General features: G+C 38.7%; 1 protein-coding gene across 1 annotated transcript in view; it reads right to left on the bottom strand.

Annotated features, from left to right (window-relative positions):
• GALNT12 (polypeptide N-acetylgalactosaminyltransferase 12) overlaps positions 1–18,916 on the bottom strand; it is a 47,117-nt gene that overhangs the window by 10,252 nt on the left and 17,949 nt on the right. Inside the window, exons 4-8 of the mRNA XM_064703458.1 lie at positions 18,254–18,439; positions 15,848–15,965; positions 9,710–9,886; positions 7,009–7,140; positions 67–180 (exon numbers count right to left, since the gene is read on the bottom strand). Coding sequence (XP_064559528.1) covers positions 67–180; positions 7,009–7,140; positions 9,710–9,886; positions 15,848–15,965; positions 18,254–18,439 — 727 coding nt within the window. The remainder of the gene's footprint in view (positions 1–66; positions 181–7,008; positions 7,141–9,709; positions 9,887–15,847; positions 15,966–18,253; positions 18,440–18,916) is intronic.

The following is an 18,916-nucleotide window of genomic DNA, read 5'->3' as shown; positions in this document are numbered from 1 at the left end:
TACCATACTTCCTTACATTACAACCCTAAATGTTAAGTCAAAATAAAAATAAAACATTATTCTTACCTGATTTTGTCCCATGCCATGGCATGGGTAGAGTATGACCCTCTGTCCAGTTACTTGATGTTCATTTGTAGGATTATAGTCAAAGCAGAAGTTTTCCATTCCTCTATTCTTCAGCTAATCAAAACAAAAGAACATTTTAAAATATTAGTCTAAAGTAAGGAACATATTCTGTAGTCACTCTACACTCATCCTGCTGGGCTCTGTGATCCATCCCAAAGCTAGTGCAAAGCAACGGGAATAGATCAAAGGGATGCAATGGTAACATCTCTCAGACTAATAAGAAATAAAACTGGATCATCTTGACTTTGAGCACTGAAGCAGCCAGACATGATGGCTTCCCCTAGGAATGACACTGTGTTCCAATGTATTTGCAAAGGAAGTGGGTAGAAACTATGAAAAAGTGTGTTGAAACCCAACAAGCCAGCAACTCATGCAGAACAAAAGAGTCTGCCATGCCTTTTTCCCCCAGGATCTACTTGTTCAATTTTCTTATGAAAAGATGACTACATACTTTTCTCAGTTTGTCAAATGGGAAATGTTAGGAGGATTTGTTCTCAAAAGGACTCCAGTACCCTCTTGAGGCAGAACAAGTAGACAGATTTTAGGATCAGAAATTATGAAAGTGGGCAAAATATATCTTTGGAAAGAGATATTATTATGGTGTGATATTAAATGCTCTTGACACATGTTGCTGATCTCTACCTGACAGAAGAGGTACATAACTTCTACATAAAATTTTAAAATATTAAGTTAGCTAATTTTAAAAACAACAGGCTAGTTATCAAGGATTTGCATTTAAGTATTCAGGAGGCAAAAGTAACTGAAAATAAGTTAAACAATCACATAACCACTGATTCCTGGTATCAGCCACATAACCAAATTTGAAAACACACAGAGCAGAATAGGTTTGGTAAACAAGAAGCTGAATGCCCCTGTTACTGAGTGTAATTATATCACAGACAAAAAGAATAGACAGAGTAAATCTCAGAAGAGTTAGTTCAGCAAGGTGTAATTTCACTGTTCTTCCCTAGTCATGATAATCGTATCCAGAGTTCTTAATGTGGAAAATGAGCGGACACACAGGGATTGCAGGCAGCTAGAACTAAACAAACAAGACAAACCCTGTGGGGCCTAAACCCACCACAGAGCAAACCACACAAGCTGGAAAATTAAATACTTGTGTTCTATATATGTTTGCTTTGCCAACTTCTACTTTTAGTGTTACCCAACATCTTCTTTCCACTGCCTTGTGCTCACTCCTGCATTAGACCACTGCAACCCTCCTTGAACAGTCAAAATAAAACATTTTGTTTACTTTCCTAATGGAAGCCAAGAATTACACTTAGAAAAACAGGAAAGAGAAGTGTCTTACATAGACTATTTTTAACACTGCCATGGAACTACATAAACCAAACAATAAGCTTCTCATGTTTCTACATTCTACATCAGGAAATATCAACCTAAAAGTCATAACCACTTAAAATGGTAATTTTATCTCTACAATTGTTGTTGTCAGCAGCTGTCTTCAGGACCAGAGGGTCTCCCATTAGTAGGTTTAATAACATATGACTCTGCCTGACTGTCTACTGGCTCCAAGGGCAGAAAAGCCCTCATCCATGGTGCCCTTCCAGGCAGCCCAATGACTTCCCTAGTGCTCTTTGCCATCAGCCCCCGGCACATGCTCAAGTGTGAGCTCCCTTTTGGGAAATTTTAAATAATCTGTTTGAAAATGTCCTGCATCACCAGAACTACAGTAACTCTCATATGCATGTTACTCAATGCCCAAATATACACAGCAAAAAGATATGTAAAAGCTTACTAAACTTAAGCTTCATGTCAGATGGTTTGAAAATGAGGCTGTATTCTAGGGTGTTACCATGTATGTTCTCTCCTTTTTTGCTTTCATGCATAAATGAAATGTCAGCTTGTGATACATGCAGACATTTTCCTGCATGTACATGGTCCATGTTGTTCACCTGGTTCTTTTATTTTGTCAGACATTGGTAGATATTGGCTTCCTGATGAAATTTTGGCATAAGTATTCAAGACCTAATTAGTGGGAATATTATATTCTAAGCTTTTAAATTACCTGATCTGAAATGACATAGAAAAATTTGAAAATCTGACTGCAGCACCATTTATTAAAAAAAACCTAAAAAACAAAGATACACACCTGCCCTCTGTTCCAAGGCAGAAAAAAAGTATAAGAGAATTTGTGAAATATTTTTCTCTTGTTAAATGAAAATATACAGTTTAAGTATCTTTTATGTGCAAGAGTGCAAGAGCTCTATCAAAACAGTGATCACCCACTCATTTCTGAAGCTATGTTTATTCCCACATCCACCATAAACAAGTCATGCAATGAGAATATAATTTTCTGTGTGACTTACCTTACTTCTTTTGCACAATGCTGCATTAGAGAAACAGAAGCAAGAAAAAATGTTGATCACCTTGCCATTAAAACACATTGTTCAGATCTAAAACCACGTACCCATGCAGGAATATTGGCTGTGGTTTTTTACAGCATTTGCTTCTTATTGAAACATTGCTATTGAAACTACAGACGTCACTCTATGTGCCATTTAGTTACCACTGTTTGGAGGCTGACATAGGTAATAAACACCAAGATATTCACCATAGACCTTAACCCTTACTGCCAGGAGATATTTAAATCTATTGTTTCCTAATATCTGGACGCTTGCATATAACTACACAATACAGCTGGCATTCTATGAATAAGTCTTAGTTTGATAAAGTGCATTGCAAACAAACCATCAACAACAGATTTCTGACATTAAAACTTCATTACATTAGTTGATAAGTACAGCCAATGGAGCCCTGCCAACCTTTCTCTACATCCACAAAATAGATCAGAATCCTCTTTATTCTGCCAGTGGCAGTGGAGCTGATCTATTAGTGAGATGGACAGATGATACTGTGGGATGCAGTAAGATATGAATTTGCAGCAAGCCAGACAGCTTCACTAGTACTGATCAAATATCAGCTTTTACCTCAAAGGTAATCCAAGCAGTCACAGGAAATTATTCTACTGAGTAAATGCTATTTTCATATCACCTGTTAACTTAAGGGCAATGCTGAAAAGGGCATACAAGACTGATGACTAAAACCCTCTGAAGGAAGGTGACACACTGCTGTTGGATTCATTGGCTCACCCCAGGAAGCCCAAATCCCCCTGGGAAGCTCAAAAACCTATAAGCATGTGGCTCAAGCAATGGTGTGTTCACTACCAAACACTTGAATTTCTTCCAGAAATTCCTTTTAAAAAGCCTCTGCCTAGCTTTCAGAGGCTTTTCAGAGCCAACCAAGTGGTGCATATTTTCCTGTGATTGACATAAACTCTCCAGGTCTAGTCAGTCCTAATCTTGGCTACCAAGTCAATGTCAAGTGGCAGCTCTACAAATTGGATTATAACGAAGTTTTAGAGGTATACCTTAGAGAAGGGACCCTGATACCTCTGAGAACTTGAAGCACGAGTCATGCAATATCTTTGATTATGTAATTTAAAGCACATAGCTGTATTCTTCTGCAAGCCTGTCCAGACATATGTGTTCTTTAGATAATTTAAATAATTTTAAATTCTCTTTCATGTTGCAGCAAAACAAAATTCTTCAAAGTTTTAAAGGCATAGTTTAAAATCTTCCTTCCAATTTTTTTAGGATTATATCTAGTCTAAATAAAAAGAAAATTATGACTGAGGACTTGAAAAGGAAGATGAGATGGTCTTGGAGGAAAATAGGGAAGGAGCTGTCAAAAGAAAAATTCAAGTTTTTTGACTTCCCGACTGACTCAGTCAGAAACAGATGCCTTTAGTGATAGAAGGCAGAAAGAGAGACCAGATAGAAAGTCCCAGCACAAGACATCTATCAGCTTAGTTGCTTTACATTCAGCTGAAAGAAATATCAGCTAGAAACTGAGAACAAAGAAAAACTTACCATGTCAGAACATAGTATGGTCTCACCACCAAGTGATCAAACTTACAGAAAATTAGAGTAAAATCCTGATTTTTGTGTCACTGCTGATTTTAAAAGCAATCTTGATGCCAAACTTAAAGCCAAATTCACTGACTGACCCCAATCTTTATCTTTGGATATGCACCTCAATGCCAGCCATACTTAATACACACCTCAGAAGAGAGAAGAGCTCTGACTCCTGCCTTGCTTTGCAGCCGTGCCTTTCCACAGTCACCCATAACATGAAAAGATCACAGAGCTGCCCAGCCCCTCTATCTCCATCCAGCTGCACATTGCAGAGATGTCACCACACCAATGCTGAGCACACCAGCTGGCTCAAAGCTCTTCCTACAGACTCCCACACCATCCCTTCCCAGGGTAGTTGGGATTTATAAGCTGACCCAGTCTCTGCTGTCCAGGTGGGCAATTTCTGCAGAGTTGGGGCTCAAGCCTTGTTACAATTTCACACCTACCTACTTGTAGCATGCTCAAGGATGACCAAATCAGAGGCTGTGCCAGAAAAAGACACATCAGTGTGCTACACCAGAGCCTAAAAGGTATTATCAGCCTTTCCAGAAGTGCTGACATATTATTTTAACCCACTGAGTGCCTATCAGCATCAGTTCCTCCTGCCCCCTAACAGAAATGATTCAAGGCAGAAGGTTCATGTCCCACAAAGTTCCAAAGCTGCACGAAGCCCAAGGAGCAGCATGAAGATATTTATCTCTTTTATAGGTCTCAGGCAGTTTGCAGGAATGCAATCATATCTCAGGCAAAAAGGTTCATAATTCAGTATGTTTAAGTAAAGTTTGAGGCAGCTAGCATTTTAGATAACCAAGGGTAGGTAGTATGGATATTTTTATCTATGTATCAAGAAAAGAAATGTAGCATAAGAAGCTGCTTGCCAGTGCACAGCACTGAATGCTGCTCATTAATTCTTGACTCCGTCTGAATAACGCATCGCTGACTTACAGGTAATCTTAGAAATATTTTTAACTTCAGTTTAAAAGTAAAAAGATTTTTAAGGGAGGTAAAAATCTCCATATTCCCTTGTATTCTCCTTGAACAATTAAATAACCTCACACTAAGTTGAGCTGTTATCAAAGCTGACACTTTTAAATACAGTATTTTTGTGAAGAAGAAAAGCCCTACACAGCTAAGGCGGGAGTAAAGAACAAGATCAGTGATTCATTGAAGCTAGCAGATGGGACTCAATATCCACAAATCAGCTGAATCAGTAGGTGTCGTTTCTGCACTCCCAATTTCTCAGAGTACAACCATATTTCCATCACATTTTAAATTCCTCCTCCCCCCCAAAAATGGCGTATTCTCATTATGCTCACAACTAGATGACAGCATTTATGAATTGTTTTTAGAGAAATATATAGAGCACACCTAAATTACACTCTAGATACCTCAAGCAGCTCTGAACAAGAGTTATTATTTCTAGGTACTGTCAACTCCTTGCCTGAAGATGACAATTAAATCATGAAAGAAACCGCACAAAACCCTTCTCTTCACTATCACTGGCACCAGTCTAACCCTTTCTTTTGGAGGGAGAAGGATGGAGGTGGAGGGAAGGATAAAATACCTGAAATGCTCCTGGAAGCTAAGTCTTATAATACTTTACTGCTTCAACTGTCTCAGAACTTGCCAGTGGCAACACAGAACAAAAGAGCAAAACCAGAACCAGTGTTGTACCAGGGTTTGTTCAAGTACTGGAAAATGGTGGGTAGCACCTTTCATGCCACTGATCAGAGAGATATCACCTCTCCTGCAAGCTCCAAGACAAATGGAGGAGGGTGGGAATTCTCCCAGAGGGCTTTTCTGACAACTGCTCCCCTCCCTGGGGGAGCTCCCACAGCTCCCCAGGGGAGGAGTTTTCCCCAGGGAAAACCACAGCATTTCCACATTAGCATCTTTTTCATTCAACAAGTTACAAAGCTATTAGGGCAGACTGTGGGGAGACTTTGTTCCTGAATGTTTTCTATGTCCACAGAGATCAGATTTTTTTTTTCCCTTTCCTGAAGGAGATTCAGCAGAGGCTGAGTAACTTGGGGAAGAGCAGATGGTAGCAAGACAAGGGCTGGATGTGATGATGCAGTGTGGGAATGCAGCTCAGCTGGATCTGCAGAGAGATTGAGTTACCAGCAAAAGTACTTTTAAGTCGATGTGGTATTTGGTGATTAGGAAGGTATTTGATACATCTTTGCCTGGTGGAAAGGTGCAGTTTTGTGTTCCTAACATGCAGCTGGTAGAGAGGAGAGAGGGGATTTTTCAGAGGAAACAGCTACTTGCTGCATCATCTCTGCCTTCATCCCTTCCAGATGAGATTACAGTAATGTAATATGCATAGAGCTATAGTTTATATTTCTTTGTAAACTGCAAAGAGCATAAAGAGCTGCCTGCTCTTAAAAGAGAAGAGGATTCTGATTGAAACTATTGCCTGTGCCCTTGTTGGTCTAAAGTGACCTTCAGATTAAAAATTAGCATGTTGGTTTAATATACAGAATCCCCTATGATCTGGAAGCACTTAGCACCAGTTCTCTTTCACATCACCAGAGCATCATAGTTTTCAACAGATAAAATGTATGAACATAATTTTCAAAGCAGACTCCTTTTCTTTTCAATTCAACAAATAAAATAAAACACTTTACTGTTACCTTTTTGTTACGCAATGTTTCGAGAAATAAAAATCTCCTCTTTTCCTGCCTTTAACAGTCCCAAGATGTCACTTGGAAGGAGTAATCCACAACAACATTACCTGTTCTCCTACTCTGTCACAGAACTCCTTCATAAACAGCATTCCCTTAAATAAAGATTCTGATAAATACCACATTTTAAAGCCTACCAGTTTTAAGTGAATTCTACCAAAATCCCGAACTGATTTAGGCACAAAACCACCTTCACACTGACTTAGTAGGAGAGCTCAGAGAACTGCAAGCAGGCTCCCTTCTCAGCAGCCACACACCATTCCAAAGAAGCCTGGTCTGTCCTCGGGTACGTGAAGTTCTGGATACACGTTCTCCAAAAACCATTTGAAGTCCTTACATTTCAGCTTCTCTCGTAGAAGTCTCCTTTCTGTCACATCTCCATATGGTTCCTGAAAGAAAAAAAAAAAAAAAAAAAAAAAGAAAGGAAAGAAGAAAAAAAAATAAATTAAAAAAATCCAGAACAGATGCTCTCTTTTAAATTATCTGTATACATTATTAGGAACCGTATGCTACAGTGATGAGTAGGACTTCTAGCCAGGAAATATCACCATGTTTGGGTGCTGGATTTGATTTCATTATCCTTACATTTGTTAAATGCTGACAAAAAATAATTGGAACTGTGCAAGTAGAACTTTAAAATATTCTAGAAGACAGTTTGTCTAAGAAAACTCCCTGAATCTGCAAGTGAGGAAGCCCTTGAATACAGATTGCTGGAGACTGAGAAGGCGTACTGGAAAATGAGACTTCCTTTAGATACATAATTGAAAATCTCCAAAGCAGTGAATGAATCTTTAGGACTTTAAATTGCAACACTATCCATTTGCAAATTACCTGTACAGTTCTACACTTAAGTTATGAAATTTGTGAAATCTGCTAATGTATCCTTTGAACTTCACCATTTTGGGGGGTGGGGAGTATGAAATCTTAAACCTCCAGAGAAAAGCTTTCATTGCAGACTTTTCCCTGTCTATGGATTGGAGCAGAGTCCATGTCTTTTTATGTCTGTCTTCAAAACCCTATCTTCATATTGACTAGGGATTTCAGATAGTCAGGCATGAGAGAGCGTTTGCAGCCCCCAGATTTTTACAGGTCACTTGACAGAGTCTTTCATCAAACCACAAACGTATTTGCATTTCTCAGAGCTGTGGAAATACCACTGAAAACACAAAGCAGATGTAAAACAGAGATGCCTGTTTGAATAAACAAACAGCGTGACATATTAGCTCTGAGGTCTGAACATTAATCTTGCAGTGAAACTTCATGGAAACAATTTTTGCAGCCATAACATCAATCATTTTCCTGTATGCTACGGAACTGAATATTTGGGTTTGATGAAGTAAAAAGGTCTGAGCTCAACTGCTGCAACAAGTGGTGCACAGAGCATTATGGAAACCAAAGTTCATTGGCAGCAGCTTTGATATGTGGAAAAATAACCCTCATGAGTTTCAGCTTATATCCACTGTGTTACAATAAGCCAATACATGAAACTTTCAGTACTAACACAAATATCCTTTAAAGTTAAAGCTCTGTCATTACAGACATAAGATGCCCAGCACTTTACAAGAAAAATTGTCAGCATTTATTGCTCTTTTTGTGTATGACAAGCTGAAATCAGCCTGGCGTTGCCTATGGGCAAAGCCCATATTTCTCTCCAAGTCAGACTCCGATAATAAAACCTAAATGGCTTTTATGACATTAAAGTAAACCAATTATTACAAATGTGTGGACCATAATGATCTAATTACCCAATTTAATCCAAACAAACACAAGATGAAAGCTAACCAAATTCATCTTCTCCAGCATCCTCCAGCATATTTTTTAAAAGCCTCATGTTTGCAAGGGCAGTTTTCCCCTGCTGCATCTATTGGGGTTGGCCACTCAAATGCGTGGGGGCTCCCTGTGCCCCACACTGGTCCCTCAGGTCTGATCCAGTGCAGCCAGAGGCTGATGCCCAGCAGCCCATCCCAGGCACAAAACCAAAAAGGCAGCATTTAGAAAACTTCATGCAAAGAGATCATGCTGGGGAGACCAGGCACCTCCAGAAACAAGCAACAGCAGGCAATGATTTCTCTGGGGCCTGAATTTCAGACCTTGCGACAGAGGTTCATTTAATTCATTTCTAGACACTGAGAGAACATTCCAGTGTTACTGTTTTCCAGCCTTCAGGCCCCTAATGATAAATACGTCCAAGTTATGAATTTGCACACTGCTTTACTGTTTTGACATATTCAGTTTTCACAGTAATAATTTCCTGAAAAATTCTGCAACCAATGATCTTGTATTTTCATTTCAAGGAAAATAAAAATATCAACTTAAAAGAACCTCAAAACTGACAGAACTGATACTTGAAACATTTTATTAGGAACATTTTCATCTGAGTTGCCATGACTGATTTTAATTAATTTAATTATTTCAATATTGATTTTGGTTTCTACTTGTTGGCGTTTTGGTTTCTTTTTTAACTGAACATGGTGCAGCAGTAAATCAAACAGAAAAATCTATTTTGGTTTACATCAGTCCAAAGTTTTACAAGACAGGTAATTTTGCTAAATATTATTAATATGCTGTTTACCTGAAGGTCTACTGTCCACTGAAACTTGTTGATTTGCATTCATTAATTATGTAATTCTTATTTGAGAGTCCTGGATCAGCCATTTCACAGAAGTGCACATTTTAGGCTAAACAACTCCTCCTTGCTTTGATGACCCCACTTCATATTATTCTTTCATTTTTTCACTTATTATTGACATAGATTGGGCGACCTTGTACTCTTACAGAATTTTAATTTTCTTTCCAAAGAATTAAAATTTTCCCAGACTTATTCTATGTCTGGGAAAAACTTTCAGAAGGAATAAGAAATAAACATAGAAAGCACTTCATGTTAAGTATTAGCTTAGCCAATAGTTAGTAAGTTGAAAACAAATTCTGAAATTCCAGGAACAATGGAGTTGAACTCACCAGGCGAGCGTGTGGGTTTCGGTGGTAATAAAGTTGTTTATATTCATCCATCCACACTTCAGCTGCACGCACACTGTTTGCCAGAGCTTTGACCCGTGAGTATGGGGCTTGTTTGGGGAAAACATGACCTACATGGGAGCAAGGATGGATCTCAAGACTTCCTCCACACTGCCATATCTGAGCAAAGAATTTACAGTGTGTGTCATTAATTTTGTCTTTTGCAAGCTCAAGGATATAGTAACAATAAGCCTGTGTAAGAACAACACCATCTCAAGAACACCACACCACACTACAAGTAACATACAATAATTTTGTGTCTCATTTGATGACTAAACTGGATAGAATTACATCCTTGTTGCTATTAGTAATTTGCTCTGAGTTCACAAGGAGATAATCACTCTCTGGTTTTATCTGGAGTGCAATATTCCTTTCTTAGCTTTATTTTCTCATGATAAGATGTGATCTACCATACAAGTTATGCAGGCATTGTTAGAAAAAATAAATTAAAAGACAAAAGAAGCATGTTTCTTTTCCAAATTAACCACATAAATAGCTATCTCAGAAAGAAACCAGTAACTGATAACTACTTCTTATTAGAAATCTATAGCTCTATGTACCATCTATATATTCTACTGGAAAGCTGACTTGGCAAAGGTAAGCTTCCCATTTGTACATTCACCAATCTAGAAGGGCGGCATAGGTGCCTGGTGATAAAATCTCACCAACCTTTTCCATTGGAAAGCTGGGAAATGTACCCCACACCAAACACATGAGAAGAAAAAGCAAAGTACTTCTATAACTTATGATGGTCCAACCAACAACAATGAAACAACCTCCCCTATCTAAACTAATATTCCTGCTTGATGCCAAGGAAGTATTTGCACCCAAACGTGGAATTGGCAGATCCCTGCAAACCATCACTCTGCCCTTGTGCTCAGGCTCCTGCTTCTCTGGCTCCCCAGGTTGGGAAATGTACAGCCCACGAGATAAGGTCCAGAAACAACCATCAAGTAGATCCATTAGCCTCAGCACTATGTACACATTTTTGTAATTACATTCTTCGCCTCTGAAAACCAAGGACTTTTGGCAGCTCATCTACACAGCCACTTTCCCATCACCCATTCCGATCTCAAGTTTGATTACTTGAAAGGAAAGCAGAGCTATGCATTTCCTAGTCAATATTGTGTGTGACCACACCATGGCAGATGCCCTGTTTCTGAAGGGTGCCTGAAACAAGATTTTTGAAATTTTGCCAGATGGGAGGAAGGCCGGAGATGTTGCTGTACTTGAACTAACTTGAGGCTGTCACCAATGGCTCTGATGGACTTTCCATAAAAGATTTAGAATTCTCCTCATGTATTCAACCATGCATAAGTGGCAGCTCATCATTCCTTTCTAAATGGAAGACAAAGGAAATTAGCTGGGATAGGCTTAAGGGGTAGAGGTTTGGTCCCTGACAACCTTCTTGTATAAGACATACATTTTTAATTATATGCTATCCAAATAAATACAGCAGGAGTGAAAGATACGAGGCAGCAAATAAAAGCTCTGCTGCTAACAGTGCCAAAAGATCAGTGGTGGGACTTTTCCCATCTCTCTCTCTGGGAGTTTTAGGGATCTAAAAAGATAAAGGTTTTCAGCTTACACAAAATAGGACTTGATTTTAGACTGCTAACTTTTAGGTTTTTTTTTTTTAAGTTACTTAGAATTTCTCTAAAATTTCTAAATTTGGAAATCAATGAGTGTCATGTCCATTGATTTGGTTTTGAATAACAACATTGGACTTTCTGCATGGCGCAATGCTGTATTTAATTACCAAAATGTAACCACTCTAATATCTATGTTTACTTTTAAAACAGAGCGTTTCTTTAAAGATACAGGTAAATCATTAATCAGCTATAGGGAATATTGGATGATTATTACTTCCTGGATTTAAAATTTTAATTTCTTGTTCTCCATGTGAGGTTTCTTTCCTCTTTTTTGCTGCTTTTCAGGGAAGCAGTATATTTGTCATTTGAACAAAGATGATTAAAGGAATGATACAAAAAATCTAGAATTCTGTACTAATCTTTTAAACAATTTGCATATTTTCTTAGGTAAGTTACTTTACTGCCATTTTGAAAGCTGCCATGAAACTAACTATCCACTTTCACTTTACAACCTCCTTTTGTGAGATTTATTTCAAAACAACATTTTTCATAATTATTATTTCTATGTTCAAAATTATTTTTTAAAGCTTCAATTTACCATTCAAGATTTGTCAGCAAATATTAAGAGCCATAATTTTATTAGTTTAAAAATTTCCAATGTTATATTCCACATAAGAATTATTAATTCATCTTTATTTATCTACTCTTAAAAAATATATTAGGAACAGATGATAAAGACTACTGAAATAAAAATGTAGTTAAACAGGAAGCACATGCTTCAGCTCTTCCATGATAAAGTCTGATTTCAAAGGAATGAAACAAATTGACCATACCTCCGCTAAATTGATGACAAAAAGAGAATTCCATAACAGCTGAATTTTTAATAATTAAAGCTCTCTAAAAAATAACTGTTGGTTGCTAAGCAATGCTCATTAAATTCTAAGTATTTCATAAAAACAATACAAAAATTATCTTGTCATCCTATTACAAAAGAAAATTGAATCTACTTCAGCTAAACAATTCCTCAAAAGGAATTGTTTATTCACTTTCATTAATATGGAAAAATTATGACCTCTACACAGAATCAGGTACAAATGAACAGCCATAAAATAAAGCGAGGAATTTAATAGAGAAACTAAAGTTGATTACTAAATGCTAAGTAAGTGGCTCTGCAGAAGATTCTCCATAAAACTAGCTCAACCTTCTCTAACAGAAAAGCACATAAGGTTTCATGCATATTTTGCAAGCTCACGTACATGTAGATCTGTTTCTTTACTAGGTCTGGGTAACTCACAGCTCTCATTATAAAAGCACACATTTTTCCTCCACTTCAATAAGAAAACAAGGTGACATTCCTTTTTTCACTTTCACTTTCATCTTGATGCATGCAGACTATTGGCGTATTTTCTTTTGCTTTCAGAGACAGATGGTGGCATTATGAAAACCTACAGAAAATGTTCACAATCTCACCTTGGGATCGCTCTCCCTGCCAGGGTCTCTGGACAATTGACCTTGTGCTGGGTCAATGAATACAAAAGAATAAAAGCTCTACCAGCTCATTGTAACATTTTAAGACTATCTGGAAGAAATAAAAAACATAGAAAGGATGCTACATCCTAAAAAGGGGCAAAATGTGGAAAACCCTATGTTTCTGCTGCTCTGTCCTGCTGCAATTTTTTCTTGACAAGTTGTGGCTAAGCCCCCAGTGTGGTGCTCATGCACAGTCTGCCGGAAGCTGGGTGGGTGGAGAGGCACCCCAGACACACAGACTCACCCTGGCTGCTCTCAACACAAGACAGAGTTCCAGATCCAGACAAAAAGAAACAATACAAAAATCCTGGAAGAGAGAAGACCCCAGGTGTTCTGAGGTATATCACCCAGGCTCATGGGCAGGAACATTTTTGAGAAGACCTTTTTGCACATGGTAGGCTGAAGGACAGACCACAGACATATTAAGCCTTGGTCCAGAAACAAACTTACATTGCAGTGCCACTTGCAGGACCAAGAGCAAGAGAGGAGACAGAAGCTGCAACCAGGTTCCCTTTGCTCTGAGTACAAGAGGGAGAAGATGAAAGAGCATGTTTTGAATCCCTCGGAAAGAGGAGTTTCAATGCCCATTATGCCCATGAAGTGAAATCTTATCCAGCCAAATAGCATTAAGCAATCCAAAATCAAGGTACTCGATTCTGCATTCAGCACGTAGCCTCCATCTCTCTTAGTCATCGTGCTTTTAGTGAAAGCTTTGTCCTTGTTGCACCTCTCAAAACCACAGAGAATTTCTTCAGCTCAGAATAATCAAAGTGCAAGAAAGAGGAGGCTTGAGGACAAGTCTTTTCATGTCATTGGGAGAGAGTGGTGTTTTCAGAGACGAGAGCAACAATAAATTAATTTACAGCAGTTTTGAGTAGTTCTGCTCCTAATTTTCAGGTCTGACAGGTTTAGAAAACACAAGGACAACAACACTAACAATGATTTATCCCTTCCGACCTCTTGGAACACTGCAGGCAGCCAAAAGAACACAGTTAAACAGCATCATAGCACTCTGCTCTGTTCCACAAAAATCCTCTCCACACAGAGCACAAGTACAAGGGCTCCAAATCAAACAGAGCAAAGCATGTTGCGTACAAATACCCAGATGCTACTGGCAATCTGCACTAGGAAAATTGGCCGGGCATATTTGTTGGCCACTGCACAGCCTGTCCTGTTAAATCATTTGTCTCCCAGGAATTGCTTGAACCACCTGCACCTACATGCTGGCTTAGACCTTTGCAGAGTGTCTGTGCACTCTCTCCTGAGGACTCTGCTGCTCCCTTTGTGCTTCTCCTGTGTGCTAGACCACCTCTGAGGCTTCCTCTATCCCATGAGGAGATCTCTGTCCTGCATGCTGAAAGAGTAAAGGCACTGCTCATAAATGCTGCTGCATCCCAGGGAGCCCTGGCTCAGGGGAACCTGTGATGTACAAAATGAGATTGGCTGCCAGAGCTTCATAGAGGTCAATGGCAATGGAAGGGTGGGTCTTCAGCAGCAGCTGGGACTGGGGCACTCTGAGCCAAAAGGAAGGGTCATGCTGCATGCAAGCCTTGGTCTCCCCAAAAGCAAGACACAGAGAGCAGGAAGCCAAGAACCGCATGCAAAATGTGCCATATTAGAGGTTTTCTTCAAGGAGTTGAAGTTCTGGGTACACCGGGACCAGAGACTCCTGCTTCAGAAGGTTCCAGGGCTGATGGAGGTGGGTGAACTGCTTCTCCCTTCAGGTGGAGGCCTGCTGAACTAGACCAAGACTACTGACTAGGCTGTGTTTGGGCTCATGTGCCAGAAACTGTTCCCTAGGTGAAAAAGGAGGTGGTCATGAACTCAGATTGAAGAGCGTTTCCAGCTGAGAAGTCTCCCTCCAGAGAGAAACCATATCAACTCTAAGCCTGTGCTTGTTATTCCTAACAATTTTTGTTCCTTATTTTTATACCCTCTTTTCTACGATTTCTGCACTACAGGCAGCAGGACATCATAACAGCAGCCAGGAAAACTCCATGCTTCTCTGGTTAACACACAGACATCCAGAGAGACAGTCTGCTGATGTCTCCTTTCTCAAGAAAGTGGTTCTGTAACATTAAAATGCTATTTAACCTTGAAATCTGTTGTCACCTGGTAAAAAATCCAAAAATCCTCCTGAACCATGAGTCAATGACTCAGAGAAATGCAAACATGACCATCAAAAATAACAGATGATGGGCAGAACAGACAAGGGTCATCCAGGATAATAAGTTGTGAACTCCATGAAAGCCAAAAGAGGCATCCCTCTTACATCACCACTGGATGGCTTCAATGAGCTAAGTGTGATTTGGGGTAAACCATAGGCAGCCAGTGCTCAGTGGGAATCAGCACTGGTAAAGGCGAGCAGAGGAGGACTCTGCTTTGCTGATCAGCCTGGACTGTGCTGTGTCTCCTCTCTTTTCCTGCTGTAAATCGTTTCCATTACAGCTATCTGACTCACATCTGAGCACTTGGTCACGCCTCCTGTGGGCACAACTCTACAGTTACTGGAGATCCTCCACCTTTTATAACCTTTGTACAAACTTTTTCTGAGGTGAAACAGAAAAAAGCCCTAAAATTAGTACAGGGGCTGCCTTCTGCTGCCCCTCTGGGAACTGCTTGCTCCATCAACCAGAGCAAGAACTCTGAGTCATATCCAAGCACTACAAATCTTCTTCCCCGTGACCTCCTTCAAGCTGCAGGATGTAAACTTCACCCACTAGTATCACAGTCCTTTTTACATTTTATACTACAGCTCAAAACAAAGACATGTATTTAAAAATTGCTTTAAAATGGCTAGTTGGAAGAAAAGTACAGTGATCCTGAAGTGCAAGAACAAGATACTCCCTAAATACTCCCTTCTTAGCACTTAGCTACCTCATTAAGTAAAAGGGCATGAAGAAAGAAACAGGAACTTGTTGTATTCTGAGGAAAAGGAACTTTCAATTAAGCCACCTACCCTAAATGAGAATTCAAGATTTTCTCCTCCCCAGACTTCCATTCCTGTGTCATAGGAACCAAGATAATCAAAGTACTTCTTGCTCACAGAAAATAATCCACCTGCCATGGTTGGAGACCTATGAAAGAGAAGAGAAACTCTGAACTGAATAAAAAAAATACTAAACCAATGTAACAGATAAGAAAATACAATATATTTTTATTTTCTCAGCCTTTTGTGGATACAAAGTAACAGAAATTTATCAATTATTATGAGGCCATTTGAATTTAATTTTGCATTAAAAAAACATACCTGAAGCAACACCAGAATGTAAAAATATTGTGTTAAAATACATTTTTCCAATTGCAGTGTCTGTGTGTAAATGAAGAGCCTCTTCACATAACAGAACACTACTTCTTTGTGTCAGAACTGTATTAGTTGGCTCTGAAATTTTAAGTGCTGTATCCTTACATATTTTACTTAAGCAATAATTAAATAAATACTTGTGCTTTCGTAATTAAAACCAACATTCTTGATCCCACTAATAGAAATTAAAAGACTCACATTTTAATTATTAAGTAAATATAGCCCCTAAAGAGATTTGTTTTCTTTCTAAGAAAGAAACCATCTGTGTGTTCTTAAATTTTTTACTAAGTTTTGGTGAAAAAAAAAAAATCAGGAGTCATGGCTGGGTCCTCGTTGAAGATCATAAAGCCCACAGTGACAGGGATGTACTTCCATTATGGTAGAGTGTGCACATATACATAAATTTTTATTTGTTCAATGTTGTTCCCTATTGTTTACAGTTTTAGGATGACTTTCTTTAAAGTGCCAAGCATATAATGGTGATTAGAACTAAGTTCATCTGGCATTATGTGAATTTTACTAAATTGCTGTTGAGGTAAATATCAACAAAAGCGAGATGAATGATCAATTACACTAAATCTGTCAAAACTAATTTTACCAGCTTTCTTTTTGAAGCAACACTGTCTCACACTGTCATATGTTGTTTCAAAGAATGGAATGAGATGAGACAAGACAGAAGGAAAAATAAACTCCATAACCAGTCAAGTCCTTCTGTCTCCCTCCAGGTCTCTCCAAACCAGGCTGTTGGTGACACCACTCCCAGCACTGCTGCTTTCTCCAGACACTTGTCGAGCTCCCAGTCCTCAGGCTACCCTGAAACTTTATCCCCCATCATTTTCTTCTTGGCTTGTCAAACACAATTCTTCTTATCATGAAGAACAAAGGCATCATATTTGAACTAAATGTTTTAAAAAACATTTAATCAATTTGTTTTTTGTTGTTTTTTTTTAAGGATGACACGGACTAATACTTGCTGAGAAAGACTCAATTACTACCTCACTTTTCTCATTTAAAAAAAAATTCATTCTGCTGAGTATAAGTACATTAATACACGTGAAATACTGGGAATTAATATCATGATAAGCAACTTAGAAAAGACTGAGAAAAAATTAGTAATTCTGTATTTTTTGTGGTCTATAAAATAACAGATAAAAGTACTAACAAAATGACGGTATTAAAAATGCCAAACAGGTTAACTGACTTCAATAAACTGCTGAAATACAGAAACTTCCATAGCAGATGGGGCTAGGTTGAACATGGCAGATCCTCAGCTATCAGGATCTTGTCTACCATTCCCATTTTCCAGATGCCTTGTCTGTTCTATTCTCTTACCTCTCTTAAATATACAATGTTGAGTGACAAACAATACCAACTGATGGCATCTTATCTTAAAAGAAAACAAAACTAAAACCCATAATGAAGACATCAGCCTGAGCTCTGCAAGGTAGTCCTTCACAGAAACCATAGTGGAGAGAACTGTTTTGTTTCACCCCTGTAAAGAGCTGGCAAAATGGTTCACCTTTGAAAATAGCACCTTTCCTTCACAGAAACCATAGTGGATAGAGCTGTATTGTTTCACCCCTGTAAAGAGCTGGCAAAATGGTTCACCTCTGAAAATAGCACAGTGAACTACACAGCACAGGAAAAAAATCTTCAAAACTGCTTTTTTAGTTGGCGATTTTTTTCCCTTTTCATCGTTGCCCATGATACATTTCCTCTACAACACAGAGCTCTTTGCACAGAGGGCATCCTCTGGTATTAGTTAATCAGTTACACTCTTTCCATGTGCTGGTAAGCATCTGTAAGAGTTTGTCTAGAGGAGTCAAGAACCTACTTTGCAATAGGCTTTCCATATGGAAGATGAAACAGCATTTTCAGCTTTTAGAGCACTATTTTTTTCCAGGAATATGGTAAACAGGAGCTATTTTGGAAAAAATGGGGAACTAAACAAAATACGTACTTTTTAGTAATATGTTCATTTCCCAAATATCTTTCAGCACCTGGCATTTTCAGGTGAAATCAAAAACACATGCACAGTTTTGAGGATGCATAGAAATTAACCTGATCACATCAGTCTTGGACTTCCTCCGTTTTTGTTCTCTTTCAGGGATACTGTGCCAAGTGAAGACCAGGCGCCAATCAAATCCACCGATCTGTGGCTCACCGGCATTTCCCAAGTACTCAAATGTGTTCCAGTCAATAACATCAATAACAGGGCAGACAACAGCTGTTTCTTCTTCAGCAATCCTGGTAAGGTTTTAAAACAAAAGGGTGACTTCCTTTAGAAACATCTCTAAAAATAAAAAAAAAAAAAAAACAAACCAAAACTAGAACTGACAGGAACAAAAAATGCTTACAATGCCAAACATGAAGTTTTGCTCCTTTTCAATTCATGCTGCAATAACAAGGAAATATGATACAATAAATGCAAGAATAACCCCCATTTTCCTACATCAGGAGGATGTATCAGGATGGACGCCACTGGCAAGCATCAACCTTCCTGGATGGTGGAAGAAAGATATGCCAGATGGATTGAGATAACACATTCAGCATCTGGCTTGGCTGCCATAGCCAGCACCACTTTATCAAGAAAAAAAAAATGTTCATTTTCTTTTGTACAGGTAGCTGTTTAAGAGAGCAGTTTGATTACATACTTTCACAGTGATGAATAACAAACCAGCCAGACTCTTGGCCCTTGAAGTCATGGCTGTTCTTGTAACTGTG

Source organism: Zonotrichia leucophrys, chromosome 2 (assembly GCF_028769735.1).
Source record: "Zonotrichia leucophrys gambelii isolate GWCS_2022_RI chromosome 2, RI_Zleu_2.0, whole genome shotgun sequence".
Lineage (NCBI taxonomy): Eukaryota > Metazoa > Chordata > Aves > Passeriformes > Passerellidae > Zonotrichia > Zonotrichia leucophrys.
This window is presented reverse-complemented; position numbering and strand designations above follow the sequence as displayed.